Here is a 22606-nt window from a genome sequence, read left to right as displayed (position 1 = left end):
CGCAAGAGAAGTGACACAATTTCACCTGGTTAATATTGCCTGCTAACCTGGATTTCTTTTAGCTAAATATGCAGGTTTAAAATATATATACTTGTGTATTGATTTTAAGAAAGGAATTGATTTTTATTGTTAAGTACACATTGGAGCAACGACAGTCGTTGATTGATTTTTATAAGATAAGTTTAATGCTAGCTAGCAACTTACCTTGGCTTACTGCATTTGCGTAACAGGCAGGCTCCTCGTGAGGCAGGTGGTTAGAGCGTTGGACAAGTTAACTGTAAGGTTGCAAGATTTGCCTAGTTAAATAAAGGTGTAAAAAAGAAGAATGGCGCCCAAAAATACCGATTTCCGATTGTTATGAACTTTAAATCGGCCCTAATTACTCGGCCATTCCAATGAATCGGTCGACCTCTAGTGTGGGCATGTCTGTGTGTGTCTGTCTGTGTCTGTCTGTGTCTCTGTGTAAGTGTCTGTCTGTGTAAGTGTCTGTCTGTGCGTGTGTCTCTGTCTGTGCGTGTGTCTCTGTCTGTCTGTGCGTGTGTCTCTGTCTGTCTGTGCGTGTGTCTCTGTCTGTCTGTGCGTGTGTCTCTTTCTGTCTGTGCGTGTGTCTCTGTCTGTCTGTGCGTGTGTCTCTGTCTGTGCGTGTGTCTCTGTCTGTCTGTGCGTGTGTCTCTGTCTGTCTGTGCGTGTGTCTCTGTCTGTCTGTGCGTGTGTGTCTCTGTCTGTCTGTGCGTGTGTCTCTGTCTGTCTGTGCGTGTGTCTCTGTCTGTCTGTGCGTGTGTCTCTGTCTGTCTGTGCGTGCGTGTGTCTCTGTCTGTCTGTGCGTGCGTGTGTCTCTGTCTGTCTGTGCGTGCGTGTGTCTCTGTCTGTCTGTGCGTGTGTGTGTCTCTGTCTGTCTGTGCGTGCGTGTGTCTCTGTCTGTCTGTCTGTCTGTCTGTGTGTCTCTGTCTGTCTGTCTATCCTGTCTGTGCGTGTATTTGTGTCTGTGTCTATCCTGTCTGTCTGTGCGTGCGTGTGTCTCTGTCTGTCTGTCTGTCTGTGTGCGCGTGTATCTCTGTCTGTCTGTCTGTCTGTGCGTCTGTGTATCTCTGTCTGTCTGTCTGTGCGTGTGTCTCTGTCTGTCTGTGCGCGCGTGTGTCTCTGTCTGTCTGTGCGCGCGTGTGTCTGTATGTCTGTGCGCGCTGTCTGTGTCTCTGTCTGTCTATCTGTGCGTCTGTCTGTGTGTCTCTGTCTGTGTGCGCTGTCTGTGTGTCTGTGTCTGTCTGTGCGCGTCTGTGTGTCTCTGTCTGTCTGTGCGCGCGTGTGTCTCTGTCTGTCTGTGCGCGTGTGTCTGTGTCTGTCTGTGTATCTGTCGTCTGTCTGTGTATCTGTCTGTCTGTCTGTGCGTCTGTGTCTCTGTGTCTGTGCTGTGCGTCTGTCTCTGTGTCTGTGTCTGTCTGTGTATCTGTGTGTCTGTGTCTGTGTCTGTCTGTGTATCTGTGTGTCTGTGTCTCTGTCTGTCTGTGTATCTGTGTCTATCTGTGTATCTCTGTCTGTCTGTCTGTGTATCTGTGTCTGTCTGTCTGTGTATCTGTGTGTCTGTCTGTGTCTGTCTGTCTGTGTCTGTCTGTGTATCTGTGTCTGTCTGTGTATCTCTGTCTGTCTGTCTGTGTATCTGTGTCTGTCTGTGCGTCTGTCTGTGTGTCTGCGTCTGTCTGTGTGTCTGTGTCTGTCTGTGTATCTGTGTCTGTCTGTGTATCTGTGTCTGTCTGTGTATCTGTGTCTGTCTGTGTATCTGTGTCTGTCTGTGTATCTGTGTCTGTCTGTGTATCTGTGTCTGTCTGTGTATCTGTGTCTGTCTGTGTCTCTGTCTGTCTCTGTGTCTGTCTCTGTCTGTGTGTCTGTATCTGTGTCTCTGTGTCTGTGTCTCTGTCTGTCTGTGTCTCTGTCTGTCTGTATCTGTGTCTGTCTGTGTATCTGTGTCTGTCTGTGTATCTGTGTCTGTCTGTGTGTCTGTCTGTGTGTCTGTGTCTCTGTCTGTCTGTGTGTGTATCTGTGTCTCTGTCTGTGCGTGCATCTGTGTCTCTGTCTGTGCGTGCATCTGTGTCTCTGTCTGTGCGTGCATCTGTGTCTCTGTCTGTGCGTGCATCTGTGTCTCTGTCTGTGCGTGCATCTGTGTCTCTGTCTGTGCGTGCATCTGTGTCTGTCTGTCTGTGTGTCTGTCTGTGTGTCTGTGTCTGTCTGTGTGTCTGTGTCTGTCTGTGTGTCTGTGTCTGTCTGTGTATCTGTGTCTGTCTGTGCGTGCGTCTGTCTGTGTATCTGTGTCTCTGTGTCTGTCTGTGTATCTGTGTCTGTCTGTGCGTGCGTCTGTCTGTGTATCTGTGTCTCTGTGTCTGTCTGTGTATCTGTGTCTGTGCATGCAGAAGTGTGTGGAGAGAATGTGGAGCACAGTGAAAGGATCAAGTGTAAATGAACTTCAGTGCTGAAGTAGTGCATGTCTCTCTTTCCAGATGTCAATGTTGACCAGCCGGATGAGAAGTCCATCATCACCTACGTGGCCACCTACTACCACTACTTCTCCAAGATGAAGGCCCTGGCTGTGGAGGGCAAGAGGGTTGGCAAGGTGGGGTACAACGGCTGTGTGTGTGGGCTTGTTACTGTTCTTGGGGCCCATCTTACCCCTTCTCTCCCTCCCAGGTGCTGGACTATGCCATTGAGGCTGACCAGCTGGTTGGGAACTATGAGAGCCTGGCGTCAGAGCTGCTGCAGTGGATCGAGCAGACCATTCTGACCCTGAACGACCGGCAGCTGGCCAACTCCCTGAGCGCCGTGCAGAACCAGCTGCAAGCCTTCAACACCTACCGCACCGTGGAGAAACCCCCTAAGTAAGACGGGGATACACCGCTGGGGGGGGATTTAAGAACTGGGATGATGTTCTAGATTAGAACATAAATCTCAGCAGGTTGGAATCATAACTGCACGTATTCCATGGTAGGTTAGGTGTCTGACCTGGCTGTGTTGGTGTTCCTCAGGTTCACAGAGAAAGGCAACCTGGAGGTGCTGCTGTTCACCATTCAGAGCAAGATGAGAGCCAACAACCAGAAGGTGTACATTCCCAGAGAGGGCAAGCTCATCTCTGACATCAACAAGGTATCACTGTCACTCTGTTGTCCACCCAATGACAAGAAGATTCTACAGAACAAATTGTTAGGCCCCTCCCCGTTTGTTCCATTTGCTTCCGTTTGGGGTTCTGTTTGGTTCCTAATGAATACACCCTCCGGTGACACTGATGCCTTGTAACAAGGTGCAGTTACTCCCTGTTTAAATGCATGACTAGAGTAGAATGTTTAATAAACACCAGTTGACCCTACAGCCGTCTAGGATCATGAATAACACCCCTGGTTTAAGAGACACCTCCGACTTGCTGTGTTCTGATTGGCTCTGCAGGCGTGGGAGCGCCTGGAGAAGGCGGAGCACGAGCGGGAGCTGGCGCTGAGGAACGAGCTGATTCGCCAGGAGAAGCTGGAGATGCTCGCCGCTCGTTTCGACCGCAAGGCCGCCATGAGGGAGACCTGGCTGAGCGAGAACCAGCGGCTCGTCTCTCAGGTAACACACACACACACACACATTCACTCCCCTGACCTTGAACTGGCAATGTGTTCAAACTGCGAAGGCAGGTGAGGAAAGATGGCGGTTATATTGTCTGTCTCTCAGTTGTCCACAGCCCAGAGTTAACTGTAATCGTAGGTGATGGTTGTGATGACTTTATTTTGATGGAGTGGACAGGCTTAGCGTCCTGCTGTCCTGCAGACAAGCCACTGTAATTATCTCAGTGAGGCAGGGGGGAGGGATTATATACGCTTGTTCAGTAGCTTTATCATAATTGCTACTGTCATAAGGTTATTCAACAGGCTACAGTTGTATGCATTTGAACACACTGACCATGTTGATCACAGATCATTTCATGACCAATGCACACGCTGACCACCTCAAACTGTCCTCTTGTCCCACAGGACAACTTTGGCGTGGACCTGGGAGCGGTGGACGCCGCGACTCGTAAACACGAGGCCATCGAGACGGACATCGGGGCGTACGGGGAGCGCGTGGCGGCCGTGGAGGCGGTGGCCAGGGAGCTGGAGGCGGAGAATTACCACGACGTGCGCCGTGTGCTGGCGAGGAGGGACAACGTGCTGCGGCTGTGGGAGTATCTGAAGGAGCTGTTAGCCGCTCGCCGGGAGAGACTCAACGCACACCGTGACCTGCAGAGACTGCTGCAGGAGATGAGATCCATCATGGACTGGATGGGAGAGATGAAGGTACTGGAACATATCAACACACCCGATGTTCTCCCAGTGTAGAAAATGCACACTTTGGTCATGGTCATGCTGTACATCTCACACTATCAACCCTGCATGCCAGTCCAAACTCGAATGACTCCTTTCAAAAATGGCGGCTACTCCTGGGTGTGATGGGTTACAGAGGTCGGCTGAGGTGGTCCTGACTGGGACAGTCTGACAGTGTATTCTTAGCTCTTTATCTACTTCCCCAGAGTCAGACAAACTCGCGGATACCATTTTTATGTCTCTGTGTCTGGTTTGAAGGAAGTTAAGAGGTAGTTTCGCGAGCCACTGCTAACTGGCGTTACCCATAGACTTGGTCATTGCGCCTCAGAGAGATGGTATTGGGATTCAGAGAGCCTCACCTCATCAAAACCAAGTGAGCGCTCTGTTTTCTAAAGATAAGGTCTCACTTATCAGTCAGCACAAAAGCTGGCCCCTCATTTACAATATTGACGCCGTGACTTCATCTATATCTCTTAGTGACTGCTGCAGCTATGTCTTTTACTAATGCCCCCTGCCGTTCACATCTCATTAGCGCCATTTATTAACTGCGGGCAATCCAGACTTAGTGAGTGAATGCATTTCTAACCTCTTCCTGCTCGGTGCCCTCTCAGGGTCGTCTGCAGTCCCAGGACAGTGGGAAGCACCTGCATGATGTGGAGGACCTGCTGCAGACTCACAACCTGGTGGAGGCAGACATCTCAGCCCAGGCAGAGGGGGTCCGTGGGGTCCAGGGAGCCGCTCAGCGCTTCACCTCGGACCAACAGGGTGAGACTACAGATCTGCGCCCCCTCACTAATATACACTTGACAGTCAGTTACTGTGTACGTGTGATTATGGTAACGATGGCGTTCAACGACTACGCACTGTGCAGCTTTCATGCGTCACGTAACTTATGAGGAGGATGGAATTCATGAATTTATTTGGATGCCTCTTCGCCGATAACCATTTAGCTAATTCTCCTTATCTCTCTCAGTCTACAAACCGTGTGAGCCGGCGCTGGTGGGAGAGAAGGTGTCTCTGCTGGGCCGGGCCTATGAGGAGCTGGGCCAGCTGGCCGGGGAGCGGAGGGTGCGCCTCGAGGATTCGCGGCGCCTCTGGCAGTTCCTGTGGGAGCTGGGAGAGGAGGCGGCCTGGATCAGAGAGCAGGAGCAGATCCTGGCTGGAGGAGACTGTGGCCGCGACCTCACCTCCGCCCTGCACCTCCTCAGCAAGCACGAGGCCTTCAGGGACGAGATGGCAGCCCGCTACGGCCCTCTGGGCAACAGCATCGCCGCGGGTCAGACCCTGGTGGAGGAGGGACACATTGGAGCCCCAGAGTGCACTGAGAGGATCAGGGACGTCCGCGCTCAGTGGGCACACCTGGAGGAGGTGAGCAGGCAGGGGAAAGGAGGATGACCGGTCTGGAGAGAGAAAATGAATTGATCGATTTCAGAAGGGGTTCCTCTTGTTTATATACTGATTCCTTCTCTCCCCCTCCGTCCCCAGACGTCCCAGCTGAGGGAGCAGCAGCTGAAGGAGGCAGTGGCCCTGCACCAGTTCCAGACGGACGCCAACGACATGGAGGCCTGGATCCTGGAGACGCTGCGCCAGGTGTCCAGCCAGGAGGTGGGCCACGACGAGTTCTCCACCCAGACCTTGGCCCGCAAGCAGAGGGAGGTGGAGGAGGAGATCCAGAGCCACCGCACCCTCATCGACTCCCTGCACGAGCAGGCCCTCACCCTGCCCCCGGTCCATGCAAACGCCCCTCAGGTCAGTTACCCCTGGAACAGCATATCAACCCACACTCACTAGGCACCGTGCTGTTTCTCCCTCTCTCTCTCTCTCTCTCTGACACACACAAAAGACTCCATGTCTCCGATTTTAAGTGAGACAAATTTTATTTATCGCTCCCATTTTGTGTTCCTTGACTTGTTATTGACTCTGCTCGGAGGGGCGTCCTCTGACTGAGTGGTTGTTGCCGTCTGGCTGTGTGTAGGTAGAGGGCCGTCTGCCTGCCATAGAGCAGCGTTACCACGAGCTGGAGGCCCTGTCTGCGTCGCGGCGTCAGGCCCTGGAGGGGGCGCTGGCCCTCTACCGCATGTACAGCGAGGCGGGCGCCTGCCAGCTGTGGGTGGGGGAGAAGGAACAGTGGCTGGACAGCATGCAGATCCCCACCAAACTGGAAGACCTGGAGGTGGTGCAGCAGAGGTGAGCTGGGGAAGGGAGGAGTGTTCCAACGATGGGATAGGAAGGAAGAGGTGGTCTTTAGGCTGTGATATGAATAGCCTTTATAATGATTTGCTATTGATCTGTGTACGCTGATCATTGTGCTTCGTTGAGTGGATATCAAACTGCTCCTTTTTACAGTACAGATGTAAAATTGGGTGTTTTTCTTTTGTGGCATGGCAGAGCAACGTTTGGGGGATAGAAGCTCTTCCTATGATATTTCCCTTCTAATCTCCATTGTAGAGGTAAAGCAATGGGAACATGATACCGAGTGTTGAATGTACATCCCTGTGTGTGGGCTGCAGGTTCGAGACCCTGGAGCCTGAGATGAACAACCTGGGGACACGTATCTCTGATGTCAACCAGGTGGCTCAACAGCTGCTGGGATCAGACAACCTCAGCAAAGAGCAGATCCACCAGACACAAGACCAGCTCAACAACAGGTGAGTAGTTCTCAACGTGATGCCTCTCAGACATGCAAATAACACAGCCCAAAACAACTACTTTTATTTTAATGGTTATTTGTGAGAACCAAATTGTATTTGAGAGTATTTTCATATACCTGGGTTAAATGCATGGGACTGTTTTTGACTCTGTGTATTTGAGTATTTTCAAATACATTAAAATATTCAACAGCTTTTCTTTTCAAATAAAATATATCTGAATACTTACTTCCAAGATCTTTGAAATAGCATTTGAACCCAAGTCTGATACACTCGCATGAAAAACACATATTCCCTCTGATGCATAGCCAATACACTGTATAAAGTGAGCACTGGAAACAGGTGATTGAGACTTCCCCTTTCTCTGGTCCCCAGGTGGAAGGAGTTCCAGCGTCTGGCGGACCAGAGGAAACAGGCCCTGGAGTCGGCCCTCAACATCCAGAACTACCACCTGGAGTGTAACGAGATCCAGAGCTGGATGAGAGAGAAGACCAAGGTGATCGAGTCCACCGAGAGCCTGGGCAACGACCTGGCTGGTGTCATGGCCCTGCAGCGCAAACTCACCGGCATGGAGAGAGACCTGGAGGCCATTCAGGTACGGTGACGGATCAAAGGTTATGGAGGTGGACAGCTAAACCACCGCATCAGATCCATGTTTAATAGCGATCGGTTGAGTCATTAACTGGTTCACTTCAATACTTTTGTATCATTTTATGCCATATGATGTTGGTGACACCATTTGTTTATTTTCCTTATCTTTTCAGGGTAAGTTGGACGACCTGAAGAAGGAGGCAGAGACGCTGGCTGAGGAGCACCCGGACCAGGCAGAGGAGATCCATGCCCACCTGGGGGAGATCCAGGAGGTGTGGCAGGAGCTCAACGCCACCATGAAGCGGCGCGAGGAGTCTCTGGGCGAGGCCAGCAAGCTGCAGGGCTTCCTCCGGGACCTGGATGACTTCCAGTCCTGGCTGTCCCGCACACAGACCGCCGTGGCGTCCGAGGACATCCCCACCTCGCTGCCAGAGGCTGAGCGCCTGCTCTCCCAGCACGAGAGCATCAAGAATGAGGTGGACAACTACAAGGAGGACTATGAGAAGATGCGGGCGGTGGGTGACGAGGTGACTCAGGGCCAGACGGACGCCCAGTACATGTTCCTGGCCCAGAGGCTGCAGGCGCTGGACACCGGCTGGCACGAGCTGCGCCGGATGTGGGAGAACCGCCACAGCCTTCTGGCCCAAGCCTTCGACTTCCAGAGCTTCCTGAGGGAAGTCAAGCAGGCTGAGGGCTTCCTCAACAGCCAGGTGAGGACCAGGACACCAGTGGAGAAGAATCAAACATGTCTATTGTCTATCTCGATGATGTTACTAATAGTTCTCTCTCCTTCTGTAGGAGTATGTGCTGTCCCACACTGAGATGCCCTCCAGCCTGCAGGGGGCAGAGGAGGCCATCAAGAAGCACGAGGACTTCCTGACCACCATGGAGGCCAGTGAGGAGAAGATCACGGGCGTGGTGGAGGCCGGACGCCGCCTGGTCAACGACCTTAATGCCAACTCTGACAAGATCCAGGAGAAGGCCGACTCCATCCAGGAGAGACATCAGAAGAATAGGGAAGCTGCAAATGAACTCCTGTCTAAACTGAAGGACAACCGCGAACTTCAGCACTTCCTGCAGGACGGACAGGAGGTACGAATCGCCAAACTGTTACAATAATAATGGTGGTGTGATACATTTTATTGACACTGTTTGTCTTGTAGTAAAACATTAAAAATAAAACCGCAGTCAAAGGAATTATCCTGAGGGACATGCATTGAGTAATATCATTTGTCTCGCTCTTTCTCTCTGCAGCTGACTCTGTGGATCAATGAGAAGATGCTGACAGCTCAGGACATGTCGTACGACGAGGCCAGGAACCTCCACAGCAAGTGGCAGAAACACCAGGCCTTCATGGCTGAGCTGGCCTCCAACAAAGACTGGCTGGATAAGATCGATAAGGTATGATCATAAAACTATTATACAATGAAAATAATAAGTGGGAAAAGCAGTGCGAAAGATGTGGGTGCCAGTATTTATGCTTTTTCTGACCCCTTTCCCCCATGCCCCTGTTAGGAGGGCCAGGCCCTGGTGACAGAGAAACCGGAGCTACAGCCTGTAGTCCAGCAAACTCTGGAGGGCCTGCAGAGCCAATGGGAAGAGCTAGAGAACACTACACGCACCAAGGCTCAGTGCCTCTTCGATGCCAACAGGGCAGAGCTCTTCACCCAGAGCTGCTCTGCTCTGGACGTGTGGCTGAAGAACCTGTCAGGGCAGCTTCAGAGCGACGACTTCGGCAAGGACCTGACCTCCGTCAACATCCTGCTCAAGAAGCACCAGGTGGGTGACATTACACCGTCGAAGCCCGTTCTCAGTTGTCGTACTCCTTAGTGACCATTTGCGTGGAGAAGTGTTCGTATCGAAATGAAAGAGAAATAACAAACATCCCTGTGTGTGTAGATGCTGGAGCACCAGATGGAGGTGCGTGAGAAGGAGGTGCAGTCGCTGCAGTCCCAGGCGCTGGCGCTGTCCCAGGAAGATGCTGGTGGGGCCGTGGTGGAGGTGGATGGCCAGCAGAGACGTGTCACTGACAGCTTCTCCCAGCTCCAGGACCCCCTCAACCAGAGGCGGCAGCAACTGCTGGCCTCCAAGGAGGCCCACCAGTTCAACAGAGACCTGGAGGATGAGATTGTGAGTGGGACCACCTGACTCGAAATACAGAGATGTTGTACAGAATCATCATCGTCGTCTTTTAATGCACTTCCTCCTGTCTGTCGGTCAATTAGCTGTGGGTGAAGGAGAGGATGCCCCTGGCCACATCCACCGACCATGGGAAGGACCTGTCCAGTGTGCAGCTGCTCATCAAGAAGAACCAGGTACACAGACGAGAGAGGAATTCTATGGAAGAGTCTGGACAGTAGGAGGAAAAAACACTGCAACACTGTTTTGTTTTCCAGACTTTACAGAAGGAGATCCAGGGCCACCAGCCCCGTATTGATGACATCCAGACCCACCGCAGGGGAATGTCCCCAGGGCAGGAGGAGATGGACGGGGAGAGGCGGTCTGCTCTGGAGGGCCGTCTGGCGGAGCTCCGGGACTCCTGGGCCCAGCTCATCGCTGAGACGGACGAGCGCCACGCCCGGCTGGTGGAGGCTAACCGCGCCCAGCAGTTCTACACCGACGCTGCCGAGGCCGAGGCCTGGATGGGAGAGCAGGAGCTACACATGATGTCAGAGGAGAAGGCCAAGGTGAGAGGAGAGGCAGGCGGAAGTTAAGCTCCGTCTGTCCTAATGGCGTCTATTGTGCACACTAGTGCTGTGTCCCTGGCGTAATGGTGCTAACTCCGTGTGTGTGTGTGTGTGTGTGTGTGTGTGTGTGTGTGTGTGTGTGTGTGTGACCCAGGATGAGCAGAGCGCTCTGGTGATGGTGAAGAAGCACCAGACGTTAGAACAGACCTTGGAGGATTACGCCCAGCCCATCCACCAGCTGGCCAACAGCAGCCGCACCATGATGACCAGCGAACACCCAGAGAGGTGAAGGGCACCAGGGTTAACGGGGGGGCAGTTAAAAGCTAAGTACATTAAACTAATGCCACTTCACAATAGGATTTAACTACAGCCACAATGTCTCAGTCATTACAACTGGCCTGACTCACTCACTCACATATATATATATTGCCTGCTGTTAGCGAGCGTATCAACCTACGGCAAGCCCAGGTGGACAAGCTGTACGCAGGGCTGAAGGACCTGGCTGAGGAGCGTCGTGGGCGTCTCCAGGAGAGGCTGAGGCTGACCCAGCTGAAGAGAGAGGTGGACGACCTGGAGCAGTGGATCGCTGAGAGGGAGGTGGTGGCCGGATCCCATGAGCTGGGACAGGACTACGAACATGTCACCGTGAGTGGCTTTCCTTACACTTCCTCATACGTTCACGCGCGCTTAGCAACACAACACACACGCGCGCTTAGCAACACAACACACACGCGCGCTTAGCAACACAACACGCGCGCGCGCTTAGCAACACACAACACGCGCGCGCGCTTAGCAACACACAACACGCGCGCGCGCTTAGCAACACACAACACGCGCGCGCGCTTAGCAACACACAACACGCGCGCGCGCTTAGCAACACAACACACGCGCGCGCTAGCAACACAACACACACGCGCGCTTAGCAACACAACACACACGCGCGCGCTTAGCAACACAACACACACGCGCGCGCTTAGCAACACAACACACACGCGCGCTTAGCAACACAACACACGCGCGCTTAGCAACACAACACACGCGCGCTTAGCAACACAACACACACGCGCGCTTAGCAACACAAACACACACGCGCGCTTAGCAACACAACACACACGCGCGCGCTTAGCAACACACAACGCGCGCGCTTAGCAACACAACACGCGCGCGCTTAGCAACACAACACACGCGCGCGCTTAGCAACACACAACGCGCACGCGCGCTTAGCAACACACAACACACGCGCGCGCTTAGCAACACAACACACGCGCGCTTAGCAACACAACACACGCGCGCTTAGCAACACAACACACGCGCGCTTAGCAACACAACACACGCGCGCTTAGCAACACAACACGCGCGCGCGCTTAGCAACACAACACGCGCGCGCGCTTAGCAACACAAACACGCGCGCGCGCTAGCAACACAACACGCGCGCGCGCTTAGCAACACACCACGCGCGCGCGCTTAGCAACACAACACGCGCGCGCGCTTAGCAACACACACGCGCGCGCTTAGCAACACAACACACACACACACACACGCGCGTGCTTAGCAACACAACACACACACACACGCGCGTGCTTAGCAACACAACACACACACGCGCGTGCTTAGCAACACAACACACACACGCGCGTGCTTAGCAACACAACACACACACACACGCGCGTGCTTAGCAACACAACACACACACACGCGCGTGCTTAGCAACACAACACACACACACGCGCGTGCTTAGCAACACAACACACACACACACGCGTGCTTAGCAACACAACACACACACACACACGCGTGTTAGCAACACAACACACACACACACACGCGTGCTTAGCAACACAACACACACACACACGCGTGCTTAGCAACACAACACACACGCGCGTGCTTAGCAACACAACACACAACGCGCGTGCTTAGCAACACACACACACACGCGCGTGCTTAGCAACACAACACACACGCGCGTGCTTAGCAACACACAACACGCGCGCGCGCTTAGCAACACACAACACGCGCGCGCGCTTAGCAACACACACACACGCGCGCTTAGCAACACACAACACGCGCGCGCGCTTAGCAACACACAACACGCGCGCGCGCTTAGCAACACACAACACGCGCGCGCGCTTAGCAACACACAACACGCGCGCGCGCTTAGCAACACACAACACGCGCGCGCGCTTAGCAACACACAACGCGCGCGCGCGCTTAGCAACACACAACGCGCGCGCGCGCTTAGCAACACACAACGCGCGCGCGCGCTTAGCAACACAACACACACACACACGCGCGCTTAGCAACACAACACACACACACACGCGCGCTTAGCAACACAACACACACACACGCGCGCTTAGCAACACAACACACACACGCGCGCTTAGCAACACAACACACGCGCGCTTAGCAACACAACACACACGCGCGCTTAGCAACACAACACACACGCGCGCGCTTAGCAACACAACACACACACGCGCGCTTAGCAACACAACACACACACGCGCGCGCTTAGCAACACAACACACACACACACGCGCGTGCTTAGCAACACAACACACACACACGCGCGTGCTTAGCAACACAACACACACACGCGCGTGCTTAGCAACACAACACACACACACGCGCGTGCTTAGCAACACAACACACACACGCGCGTGCTTAGCAACACAACACACACGCGCGTGCTTAGCAACACAACACACACACGCGCGTGCTTAGCAACACAACACACACACGCGCGTGCTTAGCAACACAACACACACACGCGCGTGCTTAGCAACACAACACACACGCGCGTGCTTAGCAACACAACACACACGCGCGTGCTTAGCAACACAACACACACGCGCGCGTGCTTAGCAACACAACACACACGCGCGTGCTTAGCAACACAACACACACACACGCGCGTGCTTAGCAACACAACACACACGCGCGTGCTTAGCAACACAACACACACGCGCGTGCTTAGCAACACAACACACACGCGCGTGCTTAGCAACACAACACACACGCGCGTGCTTAGCAACACAACACACACGCGCGTGCTTAGCAACACAACACACACGCGCGTGCTTAGCAACACAACACACACGCGCGTGCTTAGCAACACAACACACACACGCGCGTGCTTAGCAACACAACACACACGCGCGTGCTTAGCAACACAACACACACACGCGCGTGCTTAGCAACACAACACACACACGCGCGTGCTTAGCAACACAACACACACACGCGCGTGCTTAGCAACACAACACACACACGCGCGTGCTTAGCAACACAACACACACACACGCGCGTGCTTAGCAACACAACACACACACACACGCGCGTGCTTAGCAACACAACACACACACACGCGCGTGCTTAGCAACACAACACACACGCGTGCTTAGCAACACAACACACACACACGCGCGTGCTTAGCAACACAACACACACACACGCGTGCTTAGCAACACAACACACACACACGCGTGCTTAGCAACACAACACACACACACACACACACACACGCGCGTGCTTAGCAACACAACACACACACACACGCGCGTGCTTAGCAACACAACACACGCGCGCGCGCTTAGCAACACAACACAACACACACACACACGCGCGTGCTTAGCAACACAACACACGCGCGCGCGCTTAGCAACACAACACACACACACACACGCGCGTGTAGCAACACAACACACACACGCGCGTGTAGCAACACAACACACACACACGCGCGTGCTTAGCAACACAACACACACACACGCGCGTGCTTAGCAACACAACACACACACACGCGCGTGCTTAGCAACACAACACACACACACACGCGTGCTTAGCAACACAACACACACACACACGCGTGCTTAGCAACACAACACACACACACACGCGTGCTTAGCAACACAACACACACGCGCGTGCTTAGCAACACACACACGCGCGTGCTTAGCAACACAACACACACACGCGCGTGCTTAGCAACACAACACACACGCGCGTGCTTAGCAACACAACACACACACACGCGCGTGCTTAGCAACACAACACACACACGCGCGTGCTTAGCAACACAACACACACACGCGCGTGTAGCAACACAACACACACACGCGCGTGCTAGCAACACAACACACACACGCGCGTGCTTAGCAACACAACACACACACGCGCGTGCTTAGCAACACAACACACACACGCGCGTGCTTAGCAACACAACACACACACGCGTGCTTAGCAACACAACACACACACACGCGCGTGCTTAGCAACACAACACACACACGCGCGTGCTTAGCAACACAACACACACACGCGTGCTTAGCAACACAACACACACACACGCGCGTGCTAGCAACACAACACACACGCGCGTGCTTAGCAACACAACACACACGCGCGTGCTTAGCAACACAACACACACGCGCGTGCTTAGCAACACAACACACACGCGCGTGCTTAGCAACACAACACACACGCGCGTGCTTAGCAACACAACACACACGCGCGTGCTTAGCAACACAACACACGCGCGCGTGCTTAGCAAAACACACACACGCGCGTGCTTAGCAACACACACACACGCGCGTGCTTAGCAACACAACACACACACGCGCGTGCTTAGCAACACAACACACACACGCGCGTGCTTAGCAACACAACACACACGCGCGTGCTTAGCAACACAACACACACACGCGCGTGCTTAGCAACACAACACACACACACACACACGCGCGTGCGTGCTTAGCAACACAACACACACACACACACGCGTGCTAGCAACACAACACACACACACGCGTGCTTAGCAACACAACACACACACGCGCGTGCTTAGCAACACAACACACACACGCGCGTTAACAACACACACACACACGCGCGTGCTTAGCAACACAACACACACACACGCGCGTGCTTAGCAACACAACACACACACACGCGCGTGCTTAGCAACACAACACACACACACGCGCGTGCTTAGCAACACAACACACACACACGCGCGTGCTTAGCAACACAACACACACACACGCGCGTGCTTAGCAACACAACACACACACACGCGCGTGCTTAGCAACACAACACACACGCGCGTGCTTAGCAACACAACACAACACACACACGCGCGTGCTTAGCAACACAACACACACACACACACGCGTGCTTAGCAACACAACACACACGCGCGTGCTTAGCAACACAACACACACACACGCGCGTGCTTAGCAACACAACACACACACACACGCGTGCTTAGCAACACAACACACACGCGCGTGCTTAGCAACACAACACACACGCGCGTGCTTAGCAACACAACACACACGCGTGCTTAGCAACACAACACACACGCGCGTGCTTAGCAACACAACACACACACGCGCGTGCTTAGCAACACAACACACACACGCGCGTGCTTAGCAACACAACACACACGCGCGTGCTTAGCAACACAACACACACACACGCGCGTGCTTAGCAACACAACACACACACACGCGCGTGCTTAGCAACACAACACACACACACGCGCGTGCTTAGCAACACAACACACACACGCGCGTGCTTAGCAACACAACACACACACGCGCGTGCTTAGCAACACAACACACACACACACACGCGCGTGCTTAGCAACACAACACACACACGCGCGTGCTTAGCAACACAACACACACACGCGTGCTTAGCAACACAACACACACACACACGCGCGTGCTTAGCAACACAACACACACACACACGCGCGTGCTTAGCAACACAACACACACACGCGCGTGCTTAGCAACACAACACACACGCGCGTGCTTAGCAACACAACACACACACGCGCGTGCTTAGCAACACAACACACACACGCGCGTGCTTAGCAACACAACACACACACGCGCGTGCTTAGCAACACAACACACACACACGCGCGTGCTTAGCAACACAACACACACACGCGCGTGCTTAGCAACACAACACACACACACGCGCGTGCTTAGCAACACAACACACACACACGCGCGTGCTTAGCAACACAACACACACACGCGCGTGCTTAGCAACACAACACACACACACGCGCGTGCTTAGCAACACAACACACACACGCGCGTGCTTAGCAACACAACACACACACGCGCGTGCTTAGCAACACAACACACACACGCGCGTGCACAGCAACACAACACACACACGCGCGTGCTTAGCAACACACAACACACACGCGCGTGCTTAGCAACACAACACACACACGCGCGTGCTTAGCAACACAACACACACACGCGCGTGCTTAGCAACACAACACACACACGCGCGTGCTTAGCAACACAACACACACACGCGCGTGCTTAGCAACACAACACACACACGCGCGTGCTTAGCAACACAACACACACACGCGCGTGCTTAGCAACACAACACACACACGCGCGTGCTTAGCAACACAACACACACACGCGCGTGCTTAGCAACACAACACACACACGCGCGTGCTTAGCAACACAACACACACACGCGTGCTTAGCAACACAACACACACGCGCGTGCTTAGCAACACAACACACACACGCGCGTGCTTAGCAACACAACACACACACGCGTGCTTAGCAACACAACACACACACGCGCGTGCTTAGCAACACAACACACACGCAGCAACACACACACACACGCGCGTGCTTAGCAACACAACACACACGCGCGTGCTTAGCAACACAACACACACACGCGCGTGCTTAGCAACACAACACACACACGCGCGTGCTTAGCAACACAACACACACACGCGCGTGCTTAGCAACACAACACACACACACGCGCGTGCTTAGCAACACAACACACACGCGCGTGCTTAGCAACACAACACACACACGCGCGTGCTTAGCAACACAACACACACACGCGCGTGCTTAGCAACACAACACACACACGCGCGTGCTTAGCAACACAACACAACACACACACGCGTGCTTAGCAACACAACACACACACACACACGCGCGTGCTTAGCAACACAACACACACACACACGCGCGTGCTTAGCAACACAACACACACACGCGCGTGCTTAGCAACACAACACACACACGCGCGTGCTTAGCAACACAACACACACACGCGCGTGCTTAGCAACACACACACACACGCGCGTGCTTAGCAACACAACACACACACACACGCGCGTGCTTAGCAACACAACACACACACACACGCGCGCGCTTAGCAACACAACACACACACACGCGCGCTTAGCAACACAACACACACACGCGCGTGCTTAGCAACACAACACACACACGCGCGCGCTTAGCAACACAACACACACACGCGCGCTTAGCAACACAACACACGCGCGCGCGCTTAGCAACACAACACACCACACACACGCGCGCTTAGCAACACAACACAACACAACACACACGCGCTTAGCAACACAACACAACACAACACACACGCGCTTAGCAACACAACACAACACACACGCGCTTAGCAACACAACACAACACACACGCGCTTAGCAACACAACACAACACACACGCGCTTAGCAACACAACACACAGGCACTAATTGCTCACCGACAACTCTTTATTTTCTCTGTCAGCTACCTTTTAAGAAGTATGGCGATAACCTGGGATTGTTATCCATATTTAAACCTCTTCTCCTCTCAGATGCTGCGGGACAAGTTCCGCGAGTTTGCTCGTGACACCAGCACCATCGGCCAGGAGCGTGTGGACGGCGTTAACGGGCTGGCCGATGACCTCATCGAGTCGGGTCACCCTGAGAATGCCAGCGTGGCAGAGTGGAAGGACGGGCTGAACGAGGCGTGGGCCGACCTGCTGGAGCTAATCGACACGCGCACCCAGATGCTGTCCGCCTCCTACGAGCTGCACCGCTTCCACCAGGACGCCCGCGAGGCGCTGGGGAGGGTCCGGGAGAAGAAGGAGGCGCTGCCCTCTGACCTGGGCCGTGACCTCAACACCGTCCAGCACCTCCACCGACAGCACACCGCCTACGAGCACGACATCCAGGCCCTCAGCGGACAGGTAGGCTGCTGCTCTTTTAAACTCCTGGCTGCACAATGAATTTCCCTTCGGGACAATAAAGATATTGAATTCAATTGGATGAACTCGGCACCATACCACCAGTGTACAGGGATACTTACAGTAACACTAGTGGTAGAAATAATGTAATTACACACACTTTTACACACCATCCCACAGTAGAATATTAGATTTAATGCATTGTGAGGGCTGCTTTTCAGACTCTTACTGGGGGCTATCAGAAATGTGTCAGAGCACATGAGGGGGCAGGTTAATGGTTTTCAGGATCCCTTCTGAGCCGGCTGCCTCCTCCAACCCCAGGTGAACCAGGTGCAGGACGACGCGGCGCGGCTGCAGAAGGCCTACGCTGGGGAGAAGGCCGAGGAGATCCACCGGAGCGAGCGCTCTGTCACTGAGGCCTGGGAGGGTCTGCTGGGGGCCGGCCAGGCTCGCCGTCACCTCCTGCTGGACACCGTGGAGAAGTTCCGCTTCGTCAACATGGTGCGTGACCTCATGTTGTGGATGGACGGGGTCAACCTGCAGATCGACGCCCACGACAGCCCCAGGTGAGACCTGACCTTACCTCTGTTCTCTCATCGTTGTTCTCAATGTTTTTACTAAGGTTTTACGCTGAATTTCTGTCGTTCGTCCGTCCCGTCCCCCATCCTCTCTCTCTCTCTCTGTCAGGGACGTGTCCTCTGCAGGGTTGGTCATAGCCAACCATCAGGACATCAAGTCTGAGATCGAGACCCGGGCAGACAGCTTCACCACCTGCAATGAGATGGGACACTCTCTCATCAACAACAACCACTATGCAGCTGATGAGGTATGGGCCATGTCACCGTTACGTCACATACTGGACACCCACATTTGGATTTAGTCACGGGATTAGGACAAAAGCAAATGTAAAAGGTGTGTTTATGCAAATCAAATCACATTTATTTAGTCACATGCTACGTAAACGACAGGTGTAGGCTAACGGTGAAATGCGGACCGTTCCCAGTGATGCAGAAAGAAAAATATAGGAGAATAATAACACGAGGAATAAATACCAGTACCGAGTCGATGTGCAGGGGTATGCCTGTAATTGGGGTAGATGTGTACATATAGGGAGGGGTTAAGTGATGACTATGCAACAGGATAGATAATAATCCGTAGCAGCAGCGTATGTGACGAGTAAAACGAGTTCGGGCAAAAAGGGGTACTGCTTTCCGGGCGGAAGCCGAGAGAACGGTCTATGGCTTGGGTGGTTGGAGTCTTTTTCCGGGCCTTCCTTTCACACCGCCTGATATAGAGGTCCTGGATGGCAGGGAGCTTGGTCCCAGTGATGTACTGGACTGGCCGCACCACCCTCTGTAGCACCATGTAATCGAGGGCGGTGATATTGCCACACCAAGCAGTGATGCAGCCAGTCAAGATGCTCTCAATGGTACTGCTGTAGAACCTTTTGAGGATTTGAGGGCCCATGCCAAACCTGTTCAACCTCCTGAGGTTTCTTCACAACTGCGCGCGGACCATTTTAAAGTTGTTAGTCTTACTGACGTTGAGGGAGCGGTTGTTCCGGCCCCACACTGACCAGGGACCTACCGCCGTCGTGTCGGCGTTAGCCCTGAGTGTGTAGTGCTGCTTGTTCATGTAATGTTACTGACATACCTGTTGGCTTTCCCATAGATCCTGGAGAAACTGGACCAGCTCCAGGGTAAGAGGGACGAGATCAGCAACAAGTGGCAGGACAAGATGGACCACCTCCTGATAGGTATGTGGACTCCAGGGTGTTTTTTTCAGTTGAATTAATGAATTCATTTTGCGTTTGTCTGTTTTAACACGTTTTGCTCGTGATCTTTTCATGGATGCTCATTATTTACTGGTTTCTGTCTCAGTTCTGGAGGTGCTGCAGTTTGGCCGGGATGCGTGCGTGGCAGAGACGTGGCTGGCAGGCCAGGAGCCCCTGGTGCGGGGGGCCGAGCTGGGCTCTAACGTGGACGAGGTGGAGAGCCTGATCAAACGCCACGAGGCCTTCGAGAAGCTGGCCGCCGGCTGGGAGGAACGCTTCACCCTGCTGGAGAAACTCACCACGGTGAGGAGGACGGGGGTGGTTTGCAAATGGGAAGACGGTGGGTTAGCAGGAGTTGGGAGAATGCATGTACTTGGCGTTGTTAGGAAGGTAGGGTAACGTCTCCTCTGAACAGCCACTAACCTGGGCTTCCATTTCAGCTGGAGGAGCAGGAGATCCAGAGGAGGAGGGAGGAGGAGGAGAGGGCGAGGCGAACCCCAACACCACCCCCAACAGAAGAGGTGGCCCCTTCTGAGGCCGAAACACATGATGCCAGGTAAGACTGGAGGAACTCCTAGTAATCAGAGATATTTGATGCCTCCCCCCCTCGTTCTCATGCTCATTTCCCCTTCTGTGTAACCCAGGACCAGCCTGGACCAGACCACACTCAACCAGTCAGTATCAGTCAATGGAGTCCACAGCTACCAGGACACCTCCCAGGTGAGAGAGGACATTGAGACATACTGTATCTAATCAAAGGTTCTAACCTCCTGTTTCATGCCCTCAAATTAAACTACTGACTGAAATAGTTCCAGATTTTCACCGCAGTATAAAGTGTGGGTTTTTTTTTGTTTCATGTTTTTGTCTTTTTCCTCTTCATGTTGTCCTGTTCATATGTTTGAGGAGATTTGAATGAAAGATTTTAAATGTTCTAAGTGTGAGAGACGTTACGTCTTTGACATAACTGTAACCAAGCCTGTATATGTTCGACGTGAGTCAGTTTCCCCATTTCTGATGTGATTGTGTCCCTTTGTCGTGCGCGTGTCAGGCTGTTTCAAACGCGTTAGCACAGGGTAGCATGCTATCTCCTAGCACAAGGACTTCTTAACAATGACTTGTTGCGTCTTTACCTGCAGTCGTTATCAGTATCATCAGTGTCAGTGGAAAAGAAAGAGAAGTGTGAACCTGTCTCTAAACCTGTGTCTAAGCCAAAGCATCCGCTGCGCGTGAGTACCTATCCTAGCCTAGCTTTCTCATCCCATCCCCCCATCACCGCCTGCTCTCAGCTCCCGCAGTACCTCAGCATGACCTACTAGAGGGCGCCATCGTCCTCTGTCGCTGTGCCATTGCTTTGTTTGATATTGAAGATATACAGTCCCTGCAGCTGTTGAGCCAATCATGCCTCACACAGATTCATGATATCATTTGGTGTCACCAGAAGCATCAGAGGCACCTTAAGCCTTTCTTGGGTGCTGTTCCATTTGTAACCATCTTCAAAATGACCAGCACATGAGGGTAGTTTCAGTTCCAAGCTATTGTTAGTATGAGGTGATGAGGGTTGTCCCTAGCTGGCAGGTCCCTGGGTAGGCTGTGCCTAGCTTGATGGGGTTCTTTTGAAAGGGGTGTTAGTAGGGAAAGTTTTTTTTTTAAGAGAGGAAATGTTGATTTCCTTTCAAATTGAGTTTGATGTTTTGCCAGGAAACAAATATAACAATGCCACACCCCCTCTATAAAAAGCAAAGTGTATCTTAGCAACAGTATGACCATGCTTTCTGCTGCGTTTGCCATGTTCCATTAAGGCTGTGAGTGACATTCAGATGAGGGTTGAACCTCCTCCTGCGGGGTTGGAGCTGTTCTCCATGTGTCTGTCGTCTGTTAACGTGTGTCTGTGTAGTCCTGTATGTGTTTTTTGTCCATCCTTTTCAAAGCTACCATCTAATGCATGTGTGGATATGGACATTCAGCTGTTGTCTCGTTTTGTCAAGTTCCGACAGACAGTCAATAATAATAATAATAATATAATAATGGCTGGTATTACGCCGCATGGCTTCTAGGAATCGTTGTGGCCATGTGTCCTGACTGCCGTGTGTCTTGGATGACAGGGTTCTGAGTCTGACTCTGTGAATGGTCCGGGGAGGGACAGCGGGCTGGCGTCTTCACGCCTGGACCCGTCTGCCACGCTACCCAGCAAGGGAGATAACGCTGGCACAGACGCCATGGAAGGCCTGCTCTACCGCAAGCAGGAGATGGAGACCCACGCCAAGAGGGCAGCTAGCAGGTGAGATACCGCGACGGGAGATGGGCAGGGGGCATGGAGGGGCGTCTTGGAGTGAACGTGGGTGTGCCATGAAGGGTAAATGGAGAGCCCTAGGTTATATAGACTCCGTCTGTTGAAGGATGGAATTAATACGAGCAAAAACAACACCATCATAAGTAGTTATATGTAGGATTTTGGAGTGTTTTTTTTTTTCTTTTGATAAAGAAAATAGCCTTTTGTGTGTCACCATGAACTCTTTGATGTCCCTAACCTTTTCAGGC

At 53.1% G+C, this 22606-nt stretch overlaps 1 protein-coding gene across 5 annotated transcripts in view; it reads left to right on the top strand.

Annotated features, from left to right (window-relative positions):
• Positions 1 to 22606, top strand: part of LOC118390395 (spectrin beta chain, non-erythrocytic 1-like) — a 108630-nt gene that overhangs the window by 84060 nt on the left and 1964 nt on the right. For 3 of the 5 annotated variants that reach the window (XM_052457332.1, XM_052457331.1, XM_052457333.1), the window contains 29 exons: positions 2490 to 2602; positions 2677 to 2864; positions 3012 to 3129; positions 3427 to 3585; positions 3993 to 4295; positions 4934 to 5087; positions 5296 to 5690; positions 5808 to 6071; positions 6298 to 6509; positions 6833 to 6970; positions 7346 to 7565; positions 7735 to 8271; positions 8360 to 8653; positions 8816 to 8962; positions 9077 to 9340; positions 9461 to 9691; positions 9787 to 9876; positions 9958 to 10248; positions 10403 to 10533; positions 10689 to 10893; positions 17923 to 18297; positions 18616 to 18860; positions 18982 to 19120; positions 19966 to 20050; positions 20175 to 20371; positions 20509 to 20624; positions 20713 to 20788; positions 21205 to 21294; positions 22171 to 22346. In XM_052457332.1, coding sequence (XP_052313292.1) covers positions 2490 to 2602; positions 2677 to 2864; positions 3012 to 3129; positions 3427 to 3585; positions 3993 to 4295; positions 4934 to 5087; positions 5296 to 5690; positions 5808 to 6071; positions 6298 to 6509; positions 6833 to 6970; positions 7346 to 7565; positions 7735 to 8271; positions 8360 to 8653; positions 8816 to 8962; positions 9077 to 9340; positions 9461 to 9691; positions 9787 to 9876; positions 9958 to 10248; positions 10403 to 10533; positions 10689 to 10893; positions 17923 to 18297; positions 18616 to 18860; positions 18982 to 19120; positions 19966 to 20050; positions 20175 to 20371; positions 20509 to 20624; positions 20713 to 20788; positions 21205 to 21294; positions 22171 to 22346 — 5953 coding nt within the window. The remainder of the gene's footprint in view (positions 1 to 2489; positions 2603 to 2676; positions 2865 to 3011; positions 3130 to 3426; positions 3586 to 3992; positions 4296 to 4933; positions 5088 to 5295; positions 5691 to 5807; positions 6072 to 6297; positions 6510 to 6832; positions 6971 to 7345; positions 7566 to 7734; positions 8272 to 8359; positions 8654 to 8815; positions 8963 to 9076; positions 9341 to 9460; positions 9692 to 9786; positions 9877 to 9957; positions 10249 to 10402; positions 10534 to 10688; positions 10894 to 17922; positions 18298 to 18615; positions 18861 to 18981; positions 19121 to 19965; positions 20051 to 20174; positions 20372 to 20508; positions 20625 to 20712; positions 20789 to 21204; positions 21295 to 22170; positions 22347 to 22606) is intronic. The other 2 variants (XM_052457334.1, XM_052457335.1) reach the window with 1 other exon arrangement.

This window comes from Oncorhynchus keta, chromosome 11, assembly GCF_023373465.1.
Source record: "Oncorhynchus keta strain PuntledgeMale-10-30-2019 chromosome 11, Oket_V2, whole genome shotgun sequence".
NCBI classification, from domain to species: domain Eukaryota; kingdom Metazoa; phylum Chordata; class Actinopteri; order Salmoniformes; family Salmonidae; genus Oncorhynchus; species Oncorhynchus keta.
The sequence above is the reverse complement of the archived record's forward strand: the minus strand, read 5'-3'. Positions and strand labels throughout refer to the sequence as shown.